This window comes from Theropithecus gelada, chromosome 14 (assembly GCF_003255815.1).
Source record: "Theropithecus gelada isolate Dixy chromosome 14, Tgel_1.0, whole genome shotgun sequence".
In the NCBI taxonomy this organism is placed as follows: Eukaryota; Metazoa; Chordata; class Mammalia; order Primates; family Cercopithecidae; genus Theropithecus; species Theropithecus gelada.
Window position 1 is genome coordinate 108,287,091 of NC_037682.1, and position 20,194 is coordinate 108,307,284.

A 20,194-nucleotide genomic window follows, 5' to 3' on the forward strand; every position below is an offset into this window, starting at 1 on the left:
CGGAGAGTGCTGAGAACTGCGCGGCTGGCAGGTGCCCTCGCGGGGGATGCGCTCACCTTCGGGGGGCTCCACGACGCCACCAGGTTTCTTCTCTTCATCCACCCACCCACCCATCCATCCAACTGCAGCAAGCGCTGTTCTGTGAGGCCACAACCTGACCCAAAACACCCCGCCCCCAGAGGTTACCTAAACTGCAGACCACGGGCAAGAAAGTGGAGGGCCACAGGCTGCAGCGTAGCCGACTTTGAATACTGGTTCCATAGCTGGCTAGCTGTATGACCTCGGGCAAGTTATCACAAAGCGGGGAGAATCCCGGCACCTAACTCGGAATGATCACAGGCTGAGATGACACTACTGTGTGAAGTGCGCAGAGCGGTGTTGGGCATATGGTCATCGGAACTATGTTCGTTATTTTTATAAGTATCTTCAAGTGGGGAGAATCTGCTCCACTAGGCTTCCAGGTACCTACCGTCTGAGAAGGGAAGCCAGGAAGTGCAAACCAACATAATTACTATGAAAAACGTAGTTTCTAAGACCTGTATAACTCTTCTGGTGTTATATTACAACTAGCTCGCAGTTATCTTTTGAAGGAAACTAAAATCTTGACAATGAAAAGGACCTGGATCTATTTTTAGCATAGCAAAAGAGAGAAACCAGAGAGAATGAATTCTAATACTCAAGTTTTGGGGGGGAAGAAAAGACTTTATTCTTGGCAGGGGTTTTAGAGGTTTACCTGAATTATCTCATTTAACCCTCACAATTCTCAAATCGTTTCAATATCACATTTTACAGATAAGAACTGAAGCTTGGCAAGATTAAGAAGTTGCTCAAATTCACATAGCCAGAACATGACTCTTCGGAGTAGAGGCTAGCAAAGTGGGGTGCAAGAGGTCATCCAAATTTCTTGAAGTATCTTTTTACCTTATCATATGTTAGATTGTCACTTTTTTATCATTTCTTCCCAGCTTTATTAAGGTTATTTGACAAAAATTATATATATTCAAGGTGTACAATGTGATGATTGGATATAATTATACATTGTGTAATGATTACCAAAATCAAATTAATTAAAACATCCTTCACTAGACTTATTTATGTACTAGTTCGGTGGGGGGCACTTAAATTTGTCTTAGCAAGCTTCAAGTAAACAATACAGAATTATTAGCTAGTCAATATGTTGTACATTCATTCCCCAGAACTTGTCTTAAAGCTGAAAATTTGTATCATTTGAGAGAGAAGTTTTAGTGTTACTGAAAACACAGACTTCTGACAGAATTTGCAGGACGCTATACACAACTACACAGAAGTGCAGACAATAGTTTCTTGGACCAGGAGTCAAAAAGGACAGTTTTAATACATTAGTCAAACAGACAGGGCTATACTTAATAAATATACATTATCTGGGGGTAAGTGTTTAAAAATTCTTTACTCATATAAAACAGGCTTGGGGATCAGTCTTGAAGCATGAATTTTTACCCAGTGGGCCATGTTGAGGGGGTTGCAGTACAGGCCCAGAAAGGAAAGCTGGCTGGGGCTCTGAGGGCTGGTGAGAGGACACTGGGCTGATAGGGCTTCACTAGGTGGAGGGCCCCAGGGGTACCCCCTACACAACCCTGCCTTGGCTTCTAGTCCAATTTGGTGTATCTCACACTGCACTGCACTGCACAGCCCTGCCCCACCCTAGTGTCAGCAGGCATTCAGAAAGCCTCACACCTCTCCAGTGAACACTGCCAGGATAGCCCTCTCAACTTCCACCCAGCCACCTTCTGCCCATTTGTTTTCTTCAATTCCACCACTAGCCATCCTACCCCGTCCCTTAGCCTGACAAGACCCAAGTGTCTCCATCCTACGCTGCAGGGCAGTTAAGCAGGATCAGATGCCAGTGCCAGTGGCCTGCTCTGAGCTTTGGCCTCTCTCTGCAGTTGTCTCTAATAGAACAAATACAGTCACTGTGGAGTTGAGCTCAAAATATTCAGAGCTCAGGTTTCAGAGTCTAGCCTGGGTTTGACACCTGCCTCTTAGAAACTCTACTTCTGGCCAGGGACGGTGGCTCACGCCTGTAATCCTTGCACTTTGGGAGGCCGAGGTGGGTAGATCACGAGCTCAGGAGTTCGAGACCAGCCTGGCCAACACAGTGAAACCCCATCTCTACTAAAAATACAGAAAGTAGCCAGGCATGGTGGCACGCACCTGTAGTCCCAGCTACTCAGGAGGCTGAGGCAGGAGAATCACTTGAACCTGGGAGGCAGAGGTTGTAGGGAGCCGAGATCATGCCACCGCACTCCAGTCTGGGCAACAGAGTGAGACTCCGTCTCAAAAAAAAAAAGCTCTGCTTCCTTCTGGAAGTTACCTAGCCTCTGTGAGGCTGTTCTGTCACCTGTAAAATGGGGATAATTTTATTTATCTTAATTATCCCCATTTTACAGACTAGGAAAACAAGCATTGGAAGTGCCAATACTAAAGTGAGGTGAACACACAAAATAAGCAGTTTTTTCCTCTTCACAGTTGGAAACACTGCCATTTGCCTTAAAAAGAAGTGCGTAAAAAAAAGTGTTTTCTCTTTTTTTTTTTTTTTTTTTTTTTTTTGAGATGGAGTCTCGCTTTGTCTCCCAGGCTGGAGTGCAATGGCGGGATCTCAGCTCACTGCATGCTCCGCCTCCCGAGTTCACACCATTCTCCTGTCTCAGCCTCCCAAGTAGCTGGGACTACAAGCACCCGCCACCATATCCAGCTAATTTTTTGTATTTTTTAGTAGAGACAGGGTTTCACCATGTTAGCCAGGATGGTCTCAATCTCCTGAGCTCGTGATCCGCCCGCATCGGCCTCCCAAAGTGCTGGGATTACAGGCGTGAGCCACTGCCCAGCCAAAAAAAATTTTTAATAGGAATAAAGCCAAGTAGTCTTAACCACCACTGCCCTAAATGTAAGCAGAGGCACCATTTTCTGCAGTGTGCATCAGGCACATACCCCAGGTATACAAAGAAGGAAATAGACTGATGTTAGAATGAAAGTATTGCCATCATTAAAGCTTTCAGTTGGCCAAGTCAACTGCCCTTCATACTTGCTCCCAACACTCACCTCGCTCCTCCACTTACTCATCACGACACAGACGTACATTCAGTACCTACCTATATGTTCGTCCACAGGTCTAATGACTGAACATGGCTGCATTTCACATACTTGACCCATGAAAGCAGGAGGCGTGCCCTCACGCACGAACCACTTTCCTTTTTTAACACAATCACAAAACTTTTCCACCTAGATTTTACTCGTGGCTGTGAAACTGAATCCACATGTTCTTGGCACTTTGACTCACCTACCCTGGCTTTAAAGCAAGACCCTTTCCCTATCTTATTACCTATAGATGTTACCCCTAGTGTCCTAATAGGGTTTGATCTAGGATGGAGGATTTTAACAGATTTTATTAACCATGTGTCATATGCTAGGGCCTGTGGAGCAAGACTCAGTTAACTATATGTAAGCTCCCATCCTGACACACTTTATGAAATGAGAAAGGAGCTGAGAGATACTTCAAGAGAAGGGTATGAAACTGAATAATGCCTTGTCATCAAAGGGCAGGAAGTACCTTAGCTGGGTTATCCCGGTCTGGCATCTGGTCCTCAGTCTTTGCAAGTTCAGAAACTCAGGTCATCATTTCCTAGGTGGATTCTGGGAGATTGCCTCACATCAATCAAACTCACAAGAGATTCAGTAGTAAGCCAGAGTGCCATTTTTTTTCCTTCACAATGGAAAATGAACCTGATACTGCAGTTTATCTTAACAGAGCACACCTACACTATGGGGAAGTCTAGAGACCAAATGATAGATCAGAGGGTTGTCTGGTAAACTTAGATTCCCAAGCCAGCTGGAAACATATCTAGAGATAATCTCTTAGGGTAGAATAGTTGCCTGGGAGAAGTTTGCTCAAAGTACTGAAGCTTTATAGTTTGAATGAGTCATTTGCTAACCTGAGTCTCCAAACACCTTACTCTCGCCCTCACGTACAGAAAATTAGAGATACAGGTATGGAAGTTAGTCCCACATGATAGTAAGATGCCAAAGAGTCTGATACGGGGAGATGTCTGAAAGCAGAACTCTCAGAAACAAATTTAATAAAAAGGGAGGAGGCAAAGTGTGCAAATAAGAAAGATTCAAAGTGAAGGGAAAGCCAAAGTTACAGTATCTGGAGAGCCAAGAGAAGGGTTAAGAAGAGATGGTCCACTATCAAAAGTGACAGAAAGAGATAACCTTTTCCAACTGGAAAATCACTTGTGACCTATGAGAATAGTTTAACAGAGCAATGAGAGTAGATGTCTGATTGCTAAGTCATCTCTAACTCATTCTTCAGAGTTAAGTTTGCAACAGGCTGGGCACGGTGACTCATGCCTGTAATCCTAGCACTTTGGGAGGCTGAGGCGGGCGGATTGCCTGAGCTCAGGAGTTCGAGACCAGCCTGGGCAACACAGTGAAACCCTGTCTCTACTAAAATACAAAAAAAATTAGCTGGGCGTAGTGGTGTGCGCATGTAGTCCTAGCTACTTGGGAGGCTGAGGCAGGAGAATTGCTTGAACCTGGGAGGCAGAGGTTGCAGTGAGCCAAGATCATACCACTGCACTCCAGCCTGGGCAACAGAGCAAGACTGTCTCTACTAAAAAAAAAAAAAAAACAGAAGTTTGCAACACAAAGCAGTAAGGTTTGTGATAACATCTTAATCAATGAACTGGTCTTTATTGAACAAATACCCTGCAGTCTGCACCGCAGGAGTCACCTTTTGTTTATGAGAGGTAGGAGACTACAGTGCAAAGAGCACTGGCTGGGAAGTCCAGGGCCCAAGCAGCAGAGTGCTCACTGGTCCTTAACTTTCGGAACAACTGCAGATAGCCTCCTGTCTCTGAATGAATGTGTTTCAACATTTGTAACTGAGAGTGGGGCTAACTGATCAGACACTCCCACTGGCTCTAACCTCACAGCTCTAGCATTTGCAGTTCCCTCTGCCAGGAAATCTCTTTCCCCAGCTACCCACACAGCTCACTCCCTGACCTCCTCAGCTTTGCCCAAATGTCAAATTATCACCTTCTTGTTCAGAAGATCTTCCCTACTCCCGCTTTCCTTGCACAACCCAGCCCCTTCCCTGCTTTACATTCCTCCATGACACTAGTCACCATCTGATGTACTGTTTTCCTCATCTGTTTACTGTCATTTTTCCCACTAGATTTTAAGTTCCATGAAAGAGATTTATTTTGTCCTCTGTTCTGTGGTGTGCTTGGAATAAAGTATATAAGCAAGCATCTGTTAAAGGAATGAATTAAATGCCAGCTGCAATCCCCAAATTACAGTGGATACACGGGAAAATTTTCTTTGGGAGGCTGAATTCTAACAGCATATCAACAAGGATAGGGTCAATACAGAGGCCAGTGCTGTTTGAAAGTCATCATTTCAATGGTAACTCCTTCACTTGTGCTGGACTCGGTCTCCCCTCAGGAGACTCCTTTCCTGTTGAAAGTCAGTATTTTATATACTCGAAACCAACAACCAAACTCCAGGTGTAACTTTATTCCACCTTCTCCAACTTCAGAGTTCTAACCTTAGAAGACAGAGCATTAAGTGGAGGGAGGGTAAGGACTTGCTATGAAAAAAGTGATAATGACATACCCCTGGTTCATTTCTGGGTTTCCTCCGAGGCCAATTCAAAACTTCCAAAATAAGGTCAAGTAACACAAGAGGCTCACACTTACATCACAAGCTGTTTAGAAAGTGTGCATAGATCTCTGACTCAGACCAGATGTCCTCCCCACCATGGGCAAGGGCTGGTGGAGAGGACACTCCCAGCCTTCTTCTGATACTAATAAATAACCTACAGAAAGAGCAGCACTGGACGCTGGCCCTTGAGCCCCCCACTGCTACCGTTGTGAAGCCAGGCCTGCCTCATAGCCCTCTGTCTTCATGTCATTGAGCCCTAGCTCCTCATTTTGGTCAAAGGTGCGCTTGTAACGCTCCACCTTCATCTCAGGATCATCTTCAGGTGCATACACATTCTGCAAGGTCAAGGACAGACAATCAGTGCCGCCGTGCCACTCCCCCTCCCTGCAGGCAGCTTCCAATTCCCACTTTCCCAAGAACATCATGAGTTTTGGGTTTTTCTTCTCATTTTTATTGGCCTCCAATTTCCCAAGGCTAGACTGAACTAGTGGGTAGCAACAGAGCCCACATGCGCCAGGGGTGGAAGACCCCAGCCCTAGAATCAGGGAACGATCCACCTATTTTGTAATATCTGCACCTTCTTATAAAAAGTATAGCAATGGTCTTAATCTTGGAAAGAACTTAGAAGTTTTGCCTGACCCATGGTAAGCATTCAGTCAATGTTAAAGGCACATCAATCACCGGACTATCTCCTCAGTCAACTTAAAGCCTATCAGTTTCCTATCATGGCCTCTGGACGAGGCACCATTTCTCCTCACTCCATATTCAGATGTGCAAAATGAAAACTCCAGAACTGGGACAAGAGCTAGAATACAGAAAAAAAGGAGCCTCAGAGTATCCTTTTCTTCCCTTTTTTTTTTTTTTGAGACGGAGTCTCGCTCTGTTGCCCAGGCTGGAGTGCAGTGGCCGGATCTCAGCTCACTGCAAGCTCTGCCTCCTGGGTTTACGCCATTCTCCTGCCTCAGCCTCCCGAGTAGCTGGGACTACAGGCGCCCGCCACCTCGCCCGGCTAGTTTTTTGTAATTTTTTTTTTAGTAGAGAGGAGGTTTCACTGTGTTAGCCAGGATGGTCTCGATCTCCTGACCTCGTGATCCACCTGTCTCGGCCTCCCAAAGTGCTGGGATTACAGGCTTAAGCCACCGCACCTGGCCCTTTTTTTCTTTCTTTACATACACTTAAAAAAAAAAAAAAATCCTCTCCCCCACCCCCCTCTATTCTCCCTTATGTATCTTCTAACTTCGCCTCCTTGGTAAAAAGCAGTCCTTTTAGAATCAAATCTTTCAGTTTTTAGGGAAATGATACATATTCAAGGAAGATCAGAAAATGTATCTCTATGAAACATCAGGGAAGGTCTACTATACCTGCAAGTAACTGTTTCCTGCTGGATCATCCATAATAAAGTGGGCCTTCATGTTACCTTCGATGATCTAAAGGAGAGAGAGAACACAGCAAGTAAATTTTACATAACCTCTGGTAAAAAGGGGCTCTGTCTGCCAGACAAGAGCCAACCCAATTTATATTACAGAATCCCCAAAAGTTTTAAGAATTGGTGAAATTAGGTAGCTCTGAAAGTAGAGGGGAAAGGATCTAAAACAAGGACTGTTAGAAAAGCCAACATCAGCAAGCTGTGGACTGGGGGGTGCTGGCCCAGTTGAAGGTAGAGGGAAAGGAATCAAGAACAATGAGGTTAAATGAATGTAAGCTTAAGCTTATGGGAAACAGAATACATACACACCCCAGCCCCCTTTCCACAGCTCTCAGAACACTGCCAGCCAAGCCTTTACCCTCAGGCCAGGAAATGCAACAACCACGGAGTGGAATCTGACTAGCCCAAGAGGAAAGACCTAACAATTCTGGCATTGGAGGCCACCTCAACAAAACAACTAAGCTAAATTCCCCTGTAATAAGCCCCATGTCAACAAGGCTCACCCCCTACTCAGGTCTTTAGTCAGCTACTTGTAAGAAGACAACGATTATCAGACATCTGAGCAAAGCCCTTAACATTGAAAGATGGGAAATCAAATGGGAAAAAAGAGGATGCAAGGAGAATAAAATGTCAAAAAAGATCCAACATCAGTATCAAGAAGCGCTATATAAATTACATGCTCAAAAAATTTTAAAAATAATAATAATCTTCAAGAAGAAAAAAATATTACATCCTTAAGACAGGATGCTATTTTTTAAAAAGCTCCTTGGAAAATAAAAGTTTTAGTGGAAATGAAAACGTCAATTGAAAGGTTGAAAAATAAAGTTGAGGGAATCTCCCAAAGTGAACAAAAAGACCAAGAAACCAAAAATAGAACAACAAAAAAAAAGTAAATTATAGAAGACCAGACAAGTAAGTCTAATATCTAAAATCCAGGAGTTCTCAGAAAGGACAGAAAAAAAAATCAGAAAAAAGATAATCTTCAATAGAATCATTCATGAAAGCTTCTTAAAACTGAACCACATGAGTTTTCCAGACTGAAAAGATCCACAGATCCACCAAGTGCTTAGCCCAGTGGGTAAAAATTGACCCACTCCAAGGCACATCCTGAAATTTTTTCACATCAAAGAAGACAAAGAGATCACAAGACTAGGTCACATATAAAAGACCAGGAATCAAAATGGCTTCAGACTTCTCAACAGCCAAACTGGAAGACTGTAATGCAATGTCTTTGCCAAACTGGAAGACCGTAGTGCAGGGTCTTTGAAAATTATTTCTATCCTAGAATCGTATTCCCAGCCAATAATCACTTTAGTGTGATAACAGAATAAAGAAATGTTCAGATGTGGAAGGTCCCAGAAATTTTATTTCCCATGTGCTTTGTCCCAGGAAGCTACTGGAGGAGATGCTCTAACAAAATAAGGGAGAAAAACAAGAAAGAAGACATGGAATACAGAAAACCAGAATAGGGCCGGGCGCGGTGGCTCACGCCTGTAATCCCAGCACTTTGGGAGGCCGAGGCAGGCGGATCACGAGGTCAGGAGTTCGAGACCAGTCTGGCCAACATAGTGAAACCCTGTCTCTACTAAAAATACAAAAAATTAGCCACACGTGGTAGTGTGCGCCTGTAATCCCAGCTACTCGGGAGGCTGAGGCAGGAGAATTGTGTGAACCCGGGAGGCAGAGGTTGCAGTGAGCCAAGATTGCGCCACTGCACTCCAGCCTGGGCAACAGAACAAGACTGTTTCCAAAAACAAAAAAAGAAAAAGAAAACCAGAAGAATGCCCAACACGATGGTTAGATGTTCAAAAAGTGGCAAGACATGAGCATGCAGCCTCTTGTTCACTGGACCCTAAGTACTGACTGGCCAGTGACCTCTTACCTGGTCCATCTTCTGGCTAAACTCCTGCAGTCTCTCTTTCTGACAAGGATTGGAACTGTCACCCAGTGTGAAAGGATTTTTGGTCACCTGCAATAAATGATATCCAAATTGTGTGAATACTGGCTTTATATTTGTTAGGCCTGACCATAAACTACGCAGGGGGTGGCAGTGGGTGCCCAGTCAGGGAAACTTGGTTTCCATTTAGACCACACCACCTTTCTAACCAAGGCAGTTGCTACTAGGAGTCTATGGGATAATGTGCCAAGATAACAAAACTGGCAATGTAAAACAAAAATCGAAACATGTTCTTAGAATATGATCTCTAATACTAATTTGGAGAAGAAATGCAAAGAAAAAGTACAATTTACAAATACAAAATGCGCAACAGAGAATCAAGTGAAATAATTCATCAAGAAGATAAACATTTGGGCTAAGTCAACACATGTATGTTTTTTATGTTGGGAAGTTTTAGGTGCTTAGAAGGACCCTCATCACCTAACTTTCCAGTAAAATAAATGACTTCTCCAAGACCACAAAATAACTATGAAGTCCCAAAGTTAGGCCTGGAATTTCCATTCAACATTTCCCATAAACTTATCTTCACAATCCAAAATAATATTTGTCTCTTCACAATCCAAAATAATATTTAAGTCTCTTAAACCAGCTTTAAGGCAAAGAAACCCACAGTTACCACCACCGAAAACTAGGATGTTTGAAGTCTTCCAGTCCTTTTTCACACAGCCAAATTGCTCAAAGGTGGTTTACACACTACTCAGGTGACTCACCAGTTCTCGGATGTCTTTCAGCAGCCCTTCCAGGGTGGTGAACTTGCCCCCAAGGACGGCCATTCCCAGTTCAAATTCTAGCTCTGGGATTTCCACACTGCAAGTCTCAGACTGTGAGATGAGAGGTCAGTTTTAAGCTTTAAGTCAGAAGCAAAGAAAGCCAACCAGAGGCCTCCTGCTCAATTAATACCAGTAGTGATAGACTGGGGACAAGGGCAGCTGTCCCACTTTTTTCTGACTCCCTTGTTAAAGCTTGAGACTCACTCCTGTCCATCTGAACCACAGGAATGGATCCAACTTAATAAAGGGAAACTCAGTCATAGTTTCAAGCTGTCGGGTATCCTGTCATTAGGGGACAGAGAAGAAGACCCAGAGAAACATTGGAGGCCAAAAAGCTACCCAGTCATCAGAAAGAGCTAACAGGTCACCTTCTACATCTGCAATTCCAACCTTGGATTAATCCCCTCTGCTCAGGGGTCCTCAAAGCCAGGGAAGTAGGAGATGCCTCATGGCCCTGAACATTATTCCTAAAAGACAGCTTCACCTAGATAGAGACAGCTTATCTAACTTAGGAGGAGGACACTGACTTTCCCAAGCTGACTGTTACCTTGAGGAGGTCTCTGGTCATATCTGAGGGATCTGTGATGTGGAGGGTGATCCTGGTGCCCAAGGGTTCTACTGCTCCTCCAGATTTCACCTGCATAGATAACAGTCAGGAGCAACAGAGAGAAGACCTGAGCCTATCTTGGTACCCAGGAGACGTGGAGTGTAGGCTTAGACCTCCAAACAGTTAGGCCCACTAATAGCTACCAAAGAAAGAGCCTTCTAAACAGCAGTCACCCAAACCAAAAACACCAAGAGCTGGCCAGGAGCAGTGCCCAACCCTGGTAACATGCCAAAACCTCTCCCAAACTGCCAACAAACTCTGAATTTACCTTTAAAAAACCTGACTCTTGGGGTTGAAAGAGACTTTTAAGCATTTATTGCAGTCCTTTCATCCACTGCATCCAATGTGTGTCTCCTTTATAATATTCTGGTTAAAGAACTGAATTAGCTTATACTCAGATACACTCAGGAGAAGGGAATTTATAATTCTCCAAGGCAGCTCATTCTATTTTCAGACAGCTCTATTGGGTTCTTCATTGTGAAGTCTTAAGTCTGCCTCACTGAACTTCCACACCTCTGAGGAGTGGGTCAAAAGACTTTTCTCTTATATCATCAACCTTTAATGTGTCTTAAACAAGTTATAGAATCTCTAAGTTTTCTTTTCTAGGCTACTTCCCATTCCTTCAAGGGCTCTTTACCCTACACTAGACCTAAGAAAAAGACCCAAGCTGCTCTACACCCCCTGCCCCCAAGTCCTGAAGTATTTAGGAAGAATGATGGTTAAAAGGGGGTTAACCTTAAGCTAGTCTTCTTCCCAAATAATGGTGCCCACCCACCTCATTGGTCCGATGCCCACAGTTCTCGCAGTTGGTAGCCATGATGATAACCTCCTTAAAGTGAGGGATTTCTGGAAAACGGAGTTAAGGAAATCTACATCCAGGTGAACAGGACCACCATCTGGGGAAAAACAAAGCCAAACCCCACACAAACATATGCTGGTCCCAGAACTGCAGGAAATATTCACAAGAGGCAGCCCACAGAGTGCTCCAGAAGAGGGCAAGTTCCCAACCCATGGCGATCCCTGTTCACACATTTGAAGGCATGGCTCAGACCACATACACACAATCTAGTGACCATGGCCTAATTTTCTCTTTGAACATAAAACCCAAGGTACACAGTCTAATCAAAGATAATATCCTCCTTATTACTGGGTATAACGCATGTGCTTTCCTTGAAAGGGATGCTCCCAGCCTAATTATAATCTTCCTGCCTGAGTCAGAGGAAGAGCAACCCAACTGCTTGGCAAAAGATACGTACTAGCTTCATGTTGGTCTGGGCAGGGGCATTGCATTCTGGGCAGTTTGTGTTGAACTGGAGCACCTGGAACACAACATGGGGACAAAGGGTGAGCCCTCCCCGATGGGATGTTCAGGCTAAAGATACTCAGTTGGTATGCTGGTGGTCATCTATGTTGGTGACAAGGAAGACAGATGCTGAACAGCATCAGTCTCAGCCCACAACTCTGCTCCTTCCTCACCAGTAGCCAATGTGACTCACTTCATTTCTGAGATCTTCCTCTTCTGGCTTCTCTGCTGGTGCTTCTTCCTAAAATAGCAAAGATGCACATCGCAAGTTGGCAGGTATAACTCAGTGTCCCCAACACCCTGCCCTGGAGTGGAAGAAAATGCTCTGGCTCACTTATGTCAGGTGCCACCTCATCAGTTAGAGAAACCACAAAGTAAAGCCCCAACCAAGGGAAGAACAGGGCTTAAGATAGGATCACAGCCACTGCCATCCTTTCTGTGAAGTTTACCCAAGTCCTGGACATGAGCAAGATGAGAAGCACAAACAAGCTGAGATAGGGTACACAGAGCAGCAGCAGCAAAGTAAGTTCCACTGACTCCAAGCAATCCAGAGTGTGCGATAATTCCAGAGCATTCTTCTGGATCCTTTAGTCCACTTACTTGGAGCCCCAGCATCTCTTTCTGATGTTGGGTCCGGTTGTAGTGTGTGATCACCAGGGAATCATCTTTCTGAGGAGCATGTGGGTTTTCCACAAAGCTGTTCCCTGAGGGATCATCAATGATCTAACAAATGGGTGAAGAGAGAATCATTGCAAAAGGAAATCATAAACAATCCTACATCACCTACTATCAGACCACTCAGGCACCACAGTGGAAAATCCCAGCAGTCTTAATAGTCCTTCCTCCCCTAATCGAGGGCAACTCCAGTCTCTCAATACTCACCAGAGTGAAAGGGGAGGCTACTTGCTTTAGCTCCTTCAGTTTGACAATGAACTCATCAATTCTTTCAGCTGTAGCATCTTTGTTTGCCTGCCGTGAACAGAGAGTAAAGCATCAGCCCTGTACTTATGCCCTGCCCCTCGTCATGCCCATGTTACTTCCATTAGGAAGTCACCACCTGTCTCAGTGTGAGTGGAAACTTCAGGCTTCATAATGAGATGTAGCAAACAAGCCTGAAGTTGACAGGTGGTGACAGGCAAGCCTCATTTTTCTCACTCATTCAACCATTTAGCCCAGCCACTCATGCCATGTTAGAGATATAATAGTAAATATATCAGTCCTCTCATGGGACTCCCCAGTCAATTAAGGAGACAAATAACTAAAGATGCAGTTATAGTATACAGTTATAGTATGCAACTATATTACTTGTCATAATAAATATAAGAATGCAACAGAATACTCAGGAAACACAGATAACCCAAGGGGATTAGGAAAAGCTCTTCAGAGGTAACGTTATATCGTCTGTCTGATGAGGCCTGAATATATACTGAGAGAGGGAAGTGGAAAAGACAATAATTACAACATATGCAACATCCTAGCAGCTCCAGCACCACCATATGCTTACCCAGCAAGTTTCCAAAATTTAGTCAGAGACTATTCAGACACATGGGACACTCCATAGTCAGACACATATAAGCAATTATTCCTTGAGCCGCTACAATCAGAAAACCCCAGCTTACCCTTCGTGCAGGCTGGTCCTGCTCCAGGCCAGAGATAGCACGGGTGATCAATCCTTCAACAGTGGTCAGAGCTTGTGAACAACAACAAAAGACAAGTGTGACTTAGCCTTAGCTCTGCTATCAAGTGCCTGGGCAATTCACTTGAACTCTCTGGGTCTTAATTTCCTCATCCATAAAATGAGAAGGCCAGGTGCAAGGTTCCATTCATGTCTGATAACAGTGATGCTAAAATTCTATAATAAACACACTATGGTATTACCATTACTTTCTACCATCTCGAGCTGTTTGACCTAAGCTTTCTACTCATGATAAACCAATGAAAATCACAATGATTACATGGTAGAACCCATACACAAACCATTAGACCTGGCACCAGGGGGTTTGCAAGAAAGAGGGTAAGATTCTGGCTACATGTGAATAGCCCAAATACTCTGATTTTAAACTTACCTCCTTTCTGGCTAAAGGCAGGAATTTCAAAATCTAGCTCAGGAATCCTTGTGGTAGCAGAGTCAGTCTTCACCACTTCTCTATTCATGTCCTGGGCAGAAAGGAATACGTTCAGTACAAAGAGGCTGCAGAACAGCTTCTCCTCAAGTAATAACCAGACTGTCCCCTTTCCATCAGACCCCAGCCCAGCTGTCTCTCCCTCTCACCACTCCAGAGTCCAGACTGCTCCTTTCAAATAGTACAGGTGGTGTGAGCCAGGCTGTCCAAATGGTGAGAATACTATTCATAACAACTACTGCTCATTTCATACGCTCAGACATTTACGAAGCATTTTCACAAATCTTATCTCACCTGAGCTGATGACAACACCAGTACCATTTTACAAAAGAAACTAAGGCTAGGAGACATAGGGGAATTTATTTAAGATCAGACCGCCTGGACCCGAGCTCTGACCCCAGTCCCCAATCTCCCTCTAGAATACTGAGGTACCTGCTCCAAGGTCCTCTCACCTCCGGAGCCCTGACGGTCAAAGTGTATCGTACTCCCTGGTCCTGGACCCTGCCTGCCGACTGGATCTCCGTGTTGTTCCAGCCACAGTGCTCGCAGGAAAAGGAGCTCACGATTATTTCTCTGAAGAAGGGAATCTTGGTGAGCAGGAGGCGCGTCATGCCCTGGTGAAGCAGAAAGCAGCGAAGGAAAAAAAATCAATGGAACTCCCGTTCCCCGCCCTACTATCTCGGGGTGCGTCTCGGGGTCCCCGGCAAGGCCCACCTGGCTGGGTCCAACCCCCGGCTCGTCCCGGCCCAAGCCCTACCCCCGCGCCTCACATTGCAGTAACAGTTCATGCATAGCGATTCGATCTCGGTGGGCTGCTGCTCCTCGTCCTCGGCGCTGATGGGCCGGAACAAGTGATCAGGGGCGGGCGGCGGGGCCAGGGCGGGCGAGGGGGCGACAGCAGCCCCCGGGGGCCCGGGTTCCACAGCCCCGCTCGCCGCCATGGCCACCACGCGCAATTTGGACCTCTGCTTCCGACTTCCGCCGCTCTAGCGGCCCCACCCCTACCGTCACTTCCGCCAGCTGCCACCACCCCCGCCTCCCTTCTTAAAGAGTCCGCAGACTCCGGGCCTTCGGGGAACAATGTTGTCAAAGGCTCCGGGTTCCCAGGTTTATATGGCTCGAACCTTCCATCGCCAGCCAGATCCACCTCAACTCAGCCGTCACTTCCCCCAAGACGTCCTCTTAGAACCAGGGCAGTTTTTTGCTCCTTCACAATAGCTCCACCGCACCGGGTTCTATTGGTCCCTACGTCGGTAGAGCCTTGAGGACAAGGGGCCGGACTTGTCCCTGGGGAATCCCTGAGACGGTGCGCCCGGAGCCGGGATGCTTGGTTCCAGTGTTGGGCCACATGCTGCTTGCGTGCTAGGTCCCCCCTCCGGGTGGCTCAGCTTTTTCCCCTCTCTCAATCCCTGAAGCCGGCTGTCCTTTTCTGTCCTTCCCACTCCCTATTCTGTCCTCATCACTACCTTCCCCAATCCCAGCCTCAAGTACACAGCCCTCATTTTCACTCCCACCTCCTCCCATCCCCACCATAGCCCACCCCCTTGACCCATGCTTTTCTAGTTTCCTAACAACAACAAAAACACCTTTTATTATTTCTACCTTTCTAGCACTTCTCTCCAGGTGCTGGGTCCACAACCCAGTTCTGTTGCCAACATTGTCAACATCCAGGGTGTCAGGGAAGACCAGCCTGCAGGCATGATGAGCCTACATATGTGTGGGGTCTGTGCTACGGGGTTGGGGAACAGGCAGGTGCTGAGAACCCTGGGACAGTAGGCTGAACTGGGAGGAAAGGGGGCCGGACAGGGCAGTCCAAAGACAAGAGACTGTGTTTACCCTTTCCACTTCCTCCACCACACCGCAGTTTCAGTTCCCAGGGGATCTATAGGGAGCATTGCTGCTGCTGAGTGAAAGACTTTGAGAGTCCCAAGAAGAGAGTCCAGCATAAAAAGAGGCCATTTAAACTCTAGAACAGCAGGAACAAAGGAAGCAGGCAGCCCACCTCAGGAATTTCAGGTCCCCCAGGGCCACAGGTCTTCCAGACACAGCCTGCATTCCATGCACACTGTCCTGTGGGGAGCAGGCTAGTGAATAGTGCAGGTGCGGAGGAAGGGTCCGTAACTCAGGCCCTCCCACCAGGTGTGACAGACAGCGTTGTCTAGCCAGGATCCCTGAAGCAGAGCCCAGTCAGAACCCCTTTGACAGACCTGGACTGGGAGGGGGTCGATGAGAAAGAGCAGCAAGGGAATGGAGTGGGTGATGGGTGTGCTTTGGGGAGAGTGGTGAGGCCACTGCTTTCAGACATGGTCCAAATGAGAGTCACACCAGGCAAACTTCTATCATAAACATCTATTTCATTTGAGCCAGAAGTCTAGGCTTCAGCTTGGGAGTCCAGAGGGAGGGGCTGGAGATGGGGAGAGCAAACATTATGCTCCCCAGAGGGTTTAAGGAGCTCCCACAGTTTGGAGGGTTCAGCCCCTTATTTAGGTGTAGAGCTATGTCAGGAAACATGGGCTCTGCCCTCTCCTATCACGGCCCCCACTTTTCATACCCACCAGCATCAGAGCCAGCAGGGATATTCACACACCATCACATGTTGTCCCCATGATATTCTCCTCTTTCTCCCTTCTATTCCCCTGATAGCTGCCGTGGCAGCCCTGGGGAGACAAGTGCTCCTCTCTGTGGACCAGCTGTAGCAGTGGCCACCAGGCAGCCAGAAGTGACCAGAGCCAAACTCCAGGATGTAGTGGCACAGGCTTCCAGCATCACAGCAAACAGGCTTGCAGATAATCACCCACACGCATGGTGCCTCTCCCTCCCTACTCCCTCACCCTTGAATGGAGCAACTCATGATCATTCCCAAATGAGCACTGGAAGGCTAGGTTTGCAAAGCCTGGTGAGTGTAATGCATCCAGATGGGGGAGCCGCAGGAGGCTGGATATGCGGGAGACAGCAGCCCCTTTGGTGGCCTCCCTGTGCTGCACAGGACCTTCCGCCCTCCACCCAACAGGCCGCTTTCAAGGACTGAACCATGCTAGAGGCTCAGAGCCAGGGCTCCCCAGACAAGGAGCTGGGAATGGCCCTGGGCAGGTAGACCCTCAGGGCTCCCCCAGGTGGCTGTGGCCTTGGTCATGAAGGCTGTGAGTGATGTCTTCCCACAGGTCATCCAGACGGGCCTGCAGCTTGCTCAGAACCTTGCCACTGTCCGTTTGTTGAAACTCTGGGGTGAAGGCGCTGTGGCCTGGTGGAGGTGGCGCCAGCTGCTGCTGGACTTCCTCAGTCTCCTGGTCGATGGCGCGAGTGAAGGCAGCGATCTGCAGGTAGGTGTCCTGGCGGAAAGCCTGGAGTCGCTGGCGCACCTCTTCGGAGAGCATCTGGGGATCTGGGCCGGCCCCCTCCTCAGTCCCAGTGCCTGCAAAGGCCCTGCTGAGCTCATCGCGCAGCTGGTCCAGGTTCTGCTGGATGCGTGTGTGCAGGGCCTTGGCCTTGAGCGTGAGCTTCCGGGAGAGCACCTGCACGCAGCGACTGAGGCGCGCCGGACTGGCTGGGGCGTGTGAAGCCACTCTGCGGTGCAGCTCCTGCACGTGGCGCCCGATGCCGCTCACCAGGCTCTCGGCGTACGGGTGGAAGAACTCTCTGAAGCGGCCAGTGTGGTTCACCACACGGCTCTGTAGTTCCTGCAGCAAAGCCCGCGCCTCGTCCACGCCCCCCAGCAGCTGGGCCTTGGTGTCTTCTCCCACCACGCGCAACTGCTCCTGCAGCTCCTGCACGCGCAAGGCCACCTGCTCCATCAGATCCATCGTGTAGGGCTTCAGTTGCTGCCGCAAGCCTTCCAAATTCCAGCCCACCAGCTCGTGCGCTTCTGCCATGTAGGGCTGGAGGCGCGCCTTCACCTCCTCCAACTCCTCCTGCAGCTGCTGCCGCATGCCCACTGGGTCCTGTGGGAGCCGAGGAGCCTCGCTCCCACTCAGAGGCCTGAGCTTTTCCAGGAACTTGTTCATATTGTTGAGGTCTTGCTCAAGGCTGTCTTTCAGGCTCCTGGGGAAGGGGACAGATATCCAGGTCATCAGACTGCTAGCCCCCATCATCTCCTTTATCCCCAAGTCATCGGTCACTGATCCTCTGGGGGAACCAAGGACTCAGGGCATTGGCCCCAGAGTTGAGGGCTCTTGTCCTAACCCTGGCCAGTCACAACTCCTCACGCACGAAGCACAAACACATCGCACATGCAAATCCAGACCTACAACACTCTCCAAATAAACATAGATGCGCCACATCATCCTTTGATTCTGGGGACTGCAGCGGGCGTCTTCCGGGTTGATCCCAAGTCCCGCGCCTCCGTGGGCAATGGGGCAACAGCTATGGAGTTGTCAAGGTGGGGGCTGCAGGCAGAGGGCGCTGAAGAGCCTAGGATGGCCGGGATCTGCGGGCAGAGCTAGCACCGCTCCTTTCCTCTGTCCCAGCAGCGGCCACAGAGGTTGAGGCAGCAGAGGCAGGGCATCATGGCATGGTCCAGCTGTCTCCTCCCTTCGCCTACTCCCCTTCCCCTGGACACTCACGCGGGCTCGCGGGCCATCTTCTGCTGATGGATCTGCTCCACCCTGCCTTTGTCCCCGCTTGTCTGACTGAAGTAGTCCCAGAAGCCTTTCCGTGCCTGGGTGGCCGAAAACGCTGCGGAGAGGGACTAGGTAATCAGGGCCTGGGCTCTCCTCCCCAGGGTGGACAGGGCCCTCAGGCCAGCCTCCACCCACACCCCCACGTTGAAGTCAGGGTCAGGGACCCACCTGAAAGAAGAGCCAGAGCCCAGGTGAGCACGGCAGCCATGCTTGCCATTATCTGCTCTGAGAAGACAGGTGGAGGGAGGCCTGGTTAGGGGAAGAAGCAGAGGAAGGGACATGGTGCAGGTGACTTGCCCAGGGGACCTCTCCAGGGGCAACTGCCCGAAATCCTGTTAACCCTTCCTTGGGCTGGGGAGTACAGAGCTGTCGGGGCTCAAGAGGACTGACCTAGGTGAGTCAAGGAGGCTGGGGTGTCTTCCTCAGACATGGGGAGAGGGCGTGCCCCTGCCACCTCAGTCACGTAGCAGGGAGCGTGCTGCTCTAACCCCTTTGCAAAGGTCCCAGACCCCAGGAGCAGCTCCCTAGGCCACTTCTACCACCTCTCCCCTGCCCACCTGTCTCCCTCCCTCCCATTTCATGGTGGGAAACGCTGAGCCATAACGAGGGCAAAGATACAACTCTGCCAAAATGTTCCAAGAGGACGTCTTAGGGGCCACCCCAGGCTCGCCCCTGAGGCCACCTGCGATACCCTCCCTTAGGTCTGCGACCCCCATCCCTCTGCCCCAGCTGCTCACCTGCTCACGTCTGGGCACAGAGAGCAGACATTCTGCTTTATACTCCAGGGCCCTGAGCCTCTGGCACCAATTGCTCTGAGTAAATACCACGTGGAAGTTCAAAAGAAGTTGACCTCAGCTGCCTCCCAGCACTCACCTCCTGCCTTTTCCCTGGCACCCAGAGGGTTAATGAGTGCCCTGGTATCAGGGGCTACCCCAGTAGAGAAGTGCTTCCCAGAAGCTTTACTGGGAATGGGTCTGAACTCCTCACCCAGTTTCCCCCAAACCCCATGACCTTTAACCTTCCCACTGACCTGCTGGCTGGCCCACCAATAGAGAAGAACCTGTATGTCTGCCAAGGGCCCCTCTCTTACACAACTACCCAGTGGCACTGTGCCCCAGCTGGCAAGACGGGCAGTGTCCAGCTGCCAGCCAGAACCTGAGCAGCCCCTGACAGCTCCACTACAGGCTCCTCAGGCATCCTGGGGAGAGCTGGCATTCACAGGGTTAAAGACCCAACCACGTTCCTCTTTGTGAAATAATCCTGGAACAAGCAAGGGAAGCCAGGCAGGGTGAAGATGAGATGGCAAGAGACATCTGGGCCAGGGACTCTGAGCCCCAGGAACTGGAGTGAAAGTAGGATTTGCCCCATGGGGAAAGGCTGAACTCCACCAGCAGGGCCTCTGAGGAGAGCAAGCTGAAATGCTCAGATCTTCTCTGATGACACACCCACTCCATCTACTGTACTCATACACACACGTTCACAAGCTCCCAATTCTTGGTCCTAAATGCATCTTGAATCAATCTCCTCACCTCCATTTCCACTACAATCATTGCACCAGTTGTCTGTCACTTTGATTACATTCATAGCCTCCAACAGGTCTTTCTGCCACACTCCTGCCCATTTAATTCATCCTCCACTGTGGATCATCCTGACTCATTTCCAGTCTCGTCCGCTGCCACATAAAACCACAGC

General features: G+C 48.4%; 2 protein-coding genes across 5 annotated transcripts; both read right to left on the bottom strand.

Annotated features, from left to right (window-relative positions):
• Nucleotides 1-5,171: 5,171 nt before the first annotated feature.
• On the bottom strand, nucleotides 5,172-14,868 carry ZPR1 (ZPR1 zinc finger). 2 transcript variants are annotated; one of them, XM_025357926.1, is made up of 14 exons: nucleotides 14,657-14,868; nucleotides 14,339-14,500; nucleotides 13,830-13,920; nucleotides 13,383-13,453; nucleotides 12,646-12,732; nucleotides 12,364-12,486; nucleotides 11,957-12,004; nucleotides 11,713-11,779; nucleotides 11,236-11,306; nucleotides 10,401-10,490; nucleotides 9,794-9,904; nucleotides 9,009-9,095; nucleotides 7,062-7,127; nucleotides 5,172-6,035 (listed from the first exon to the last, which is right to left on the bottom strand). In XM_025357926.1, the coding sequence occupies exons 1-14, from the start codon at nucleotides 14,825-14,827 to the stop codon at nucleotides 5,901-5,903; spliced, it is 1,380 nt and encodes a 459-aa protein (XP_025213711.1). In that variant the 5' UTR covers nucleotides 14,828-14,868; the 3' UTR covers nucleotides 5,172-5,900. The 2 variants fall into 2 exon arrangements, with proteins under 2 accessions (XP_025213711.1, XP_025213712.1); XM_025357927.1 differs by lacking the exon at nucleotides 14,339-14,500.
• Nucleotides 14,869-16,223: 1,355 nt separating this feature from the next.
• Nucleotides 16,224-19,280, bottom strand: APOA5 (apolipoprotein A5). Of its 3 annotated transcripts, none has more exons than XM_025357481.1 (4): nucleotides 19,240-19,280; nucleotides 18,671-18,727; nucleotides 18,446-18,557; nucleotides 16,224-17,924 (listed from the first exon to the last, which is right to left on the bottom strand). In XM_025357481.1, exons 2-4 carry the CDS (start codon nucleotides 18,717-18,719, stop codon nucleotides 16,985-16,987), a joined length of 1,101 nt encoding a protein of 366 aa, XP_025213266.1. In that variant the 5' UTR covers nucleotides 18,720-18,727; nucleotides 19,240-19,280; the 3' UTR covers nucleotides 16,224-16,984. The 3 variants fall into 3 exon arrangements, with proteins under 3 accessions (XP_025213266.1, XP_025213267.1, XP_025213268.1); XM_025357482.1 differs by having other exon boundaries at nucleotides 18,671-18,751; XM_025357483.1 differs by lacking the exon at nucleotides 18,671-18,727 and having other exon boundaries at nucleotides 16,229-18,557.
• Nucleotides 19,281-20,194: the final 914 nt, after the last annotated feature.